This window comes from Varanus komodoensis, unplaced genomic scaffold, assembly GCF_004798865.1.
Source record: "Varanus komodoensis strain SLA01 unplaced genomic scaffold, ASM479886v1 scaffold1937, whole genome shotgun sequence".
NCBI classification, from domain to species: Eukaryota; Metazoa; Chordata; class Lepidosauria; order Squamata; family Varanidae; genus Varanus; species Varanus komodoensis.
This window is the reverse complement of record NW_025335559.1, coordinates 7,473-10,502: the sequence shown is the minus strand read 5'-3', so window position 1 is coordinate 10,502 and position 3,030 is coordinate 7,473. Positions and strand designations below refer to the sequence as shown.

Here is a 3,030-nt window from a genome sequence, read left to right as displayed (position 1 = left end):
CTAATTGAGTTTTGCTGTTGAAACTTTTAGTTTGTAAACCAGTCTCTTTAATTAGGTTTAAGTTTCAAAGTTCTTTTTCCCAACTATTTTTCAGTACAATCTATCTTAGTCCAGCACAGTCACAATCACTCCCACCACTGAGACTTTTCAGTTTGACAATTGGGCTTATTTACGACCTATAAAACAATACTTCCTTATTAAACTCTTACCTGGCAGCAGACTCTGTCTCCTTCAAACTGCATCCACAGGCATCTGCTATCTCCTGGTTTTTCTTTTCATTTTTGAATGATACATCAGGAGTTTTCTTTTCACTGTTGGATCATGGCTATTCACTGACCCATCTCCGCATTGGACCATTCATACAGATATTTCTAGTGTGATCAGGACAGGGCTTAAATAGGTAATACTTGTATGCTAATAATGGACCAAAGAGTGTGCTTATTGCTCTGTTTCTAATCACATAAGAGGGAAGAATTTCCAAGCAAAAGCAACTCTTTATTGAGGAGAACAATCCTGAAGCACAGGAAATGCAAGAGGAGTGAGGAATAAAGGTCTGCCCCCCTTCAGTCCCTTCAGAAAGTCACGTCCACACCATCATGTCCCCCATCTTCTCTTTGGAAACTTGGTCAAAGTGTTTGCTCTGTGCCACCATCAGGTGGTCCTTCCATTTTCCGGAGATCCCTGGAGGGAGAGGAAACCACAAAGAAGTTGAATGAACACACAAATGAGAAATGAACTTGGTCTTCTATGGTGATGGCTACAGAGGAGCCCTGTCTGTATGTGGCCTGGCTAGATCATAGGACTTCTCGCATTCAGCAGGGTGAAGGGGGGGGTGGGTTGTAAGCATGCTTGTCCAGGAAACACTGGAGCTTTTCCACTGGAGCTTTGCAAAAACATCAGATGTACAAGCATATCTCTGTGATGCAGATTGAGTGCAAGGACCCATGTGGGTGGGGTGAGCATACAGACATAGGTCTTTGCCCAGTGTAGGCCCCTTGGCACTGCCAGTGATGGCCTCTGTGTGGGTCAACATCTCTGGATGCTAGAAAGCTCTGCTGCAGAGGAAGACACAGACTGCTGTGTACACTCGCTTGAATCCAGTGAGGGACCTGCACCATGGCTTCCCTATCACCTTGACCTGTTCCCATTTATCTAATCAGCAGGGCAATACTGTGACTCTAAAAACAAATACACCCAGTGATACATTCACTTTCCAACACCCCTCCCCCCTCCCCCTCCCCCTCCCCCTTTTAAGTCATCCCGTATTTTTGATCCTAGGCACACAGGAAGCAACTACCCATGTGCTGATGTCCCTGGACAGCTGCAGTTAGAGCGTGCAAGGAGTGTGGCAGCGACAGCCAGAAGTCGTGGACAGTGGACACCTTGCCACACAGGCTGAATTCCTTGGTGAGTGGGCTAACATTTGGGTTGTAGGGAAAGGAGATTTTTGGTCCCAGTTAAAAATCAGTCATCACTTTTCCTGCTGCACTTCATTTAAAAACTTGATCCAACAGGTGCATAGGAACCTGGGCATCTCCTTTTCAGGCTGGATGCCCTCACTTGTGAGTAGCTTTTCTTGAACTCTGAGGCAATTTTAATTTTCTCACAGTGACCTTCTATTTTCACCTGGTGACATAGTTCTGAAATACCATTTTCAGGGTGTCAAAGCCCATCTGTAAACCGTTCATGATGCATGTTTCTCTGGTTGCAAAAAAAACAACACCGGGAAGTGCCTACAAGTGCTCTAGTGTAGTCCCCCTCTCTCCTCTCTCTTTTCATATGCAGGTATTTTCCTGCAATGTCATCAGTGACATATTTCGCCCACAAGGGCATCCCATTTGCAGAAGGTGAATACTCAGTGGACATACTCAGCTATGTGGAGAATGAATTCCAGCTCTTGGATGACGATACAGTGGTGGTCACTTACCCCAAGTCAGGTCAGTGGCGCTTTTAAAACTCTAAGGAGAATCCTCCTAAATGAACTATGACCTTTAGATTTGGATGGTGTAACTTGATTTCCCTTAAATGAAATGAAGAATGGATGCTGAACAATAAAAGAATTTACTTCCTTACAACCGTTGCTGAGCACCAATGCAGAAAGAATTTCAGAACGTCTCTTGATTGACCTATGCCCTAGAGTAAGTGCAGCTCACTCAGCCAGGACATGTCCTCTAGAATAGGGGATGATGGTTCACATTGTGCACAAACACCTACCCTAGACTACAAATGAAGACAAGATGCAGAAGCTCTGTGTGGCATTCAAGCAAAGCAAACTGTTCTCCAGAGATTTGCCCTTGTGTGAGAGCGTTGAAGTGCTTCCCTTTGCCCCCCCCCACCCCACTGGTGTGGTCCTCAGCAGCCATGGCACCACAGGTGGAGAACCAGCTTCACAGCAGGGCCAGCAGAATTCTGGGAACTGCCCATCTGCAAAGATCCCAGCAGCACCTCCGCCTCTCTTTCTCATTTGGAGGGCGACAATCTCGCCATGGCCAAGAGCTCCTTTCTGAATATCTCTTGCAGCGAGGAGGACACAGGGCCAGCCTCCCCTCCGTGCTGCCCCACACTTGCTGACAGATCGAAAGTGACCCATTCCAGAGGGTTCCAGGCTGCCACAGTGGGTTTTGCCCTCACACAATTTCCAGGAGTTCCTGATGATCAATAGCTACCTGGGAGTGCGGGCAGCTGTATTGTGTGACTGATCTCCCCTTTGCTCAGAGATTTCAGGCTGCAGTTCCAGCTTGGGGAGGCCTTTGCCACTCAGCAAATCTCTCTCTGTCCATCCATACACTTTAATCAGATCATACAGCAGAAATCGCAGAGTCAAATTCCTGCTCAAAGTTTCTGCTACCGCCCCGGTTCTGGAGTTTGCAGCACGAGAATTGTGACACAGCTGCTGCCACACATTGCAAGATGATGCAGGACTAAAGATCACTGTATGGTCATGAGAACTGCCGAGGAATTGCAATGGTGAAAATTCCAAATTGCTTGCATCTCTGGAGCAGGAGAAGGAGATTGTGGTGATGTCAATGA

General features: G+C 46.8%; 1 protein-coding gene across 1 annotated transcript in view; it reads left to right on the top strand.

The window, feature by feature from the left end:
* Window positions 1-1,798: 1,798 nt before the first annotated feature.
* Window positions 1,799-3,030, top strand: part of LOC123022474 (sulfotransferase 2B1-like) — a gene marked incomplete at its 3' end in the record, with an annotated part of 6,081 nt that continues 4,849 nt past the window's right edge. The window contains exon 1 of the mRNA XM_044428172.1: window positions 1,799-1,937. Coding sequence (XP_044284107.1) covers window positions 1,799-1,937 — 139 coding nt within the window. The remainder of the gene's footprint in view (window positions 1,938-3,030) is intronic.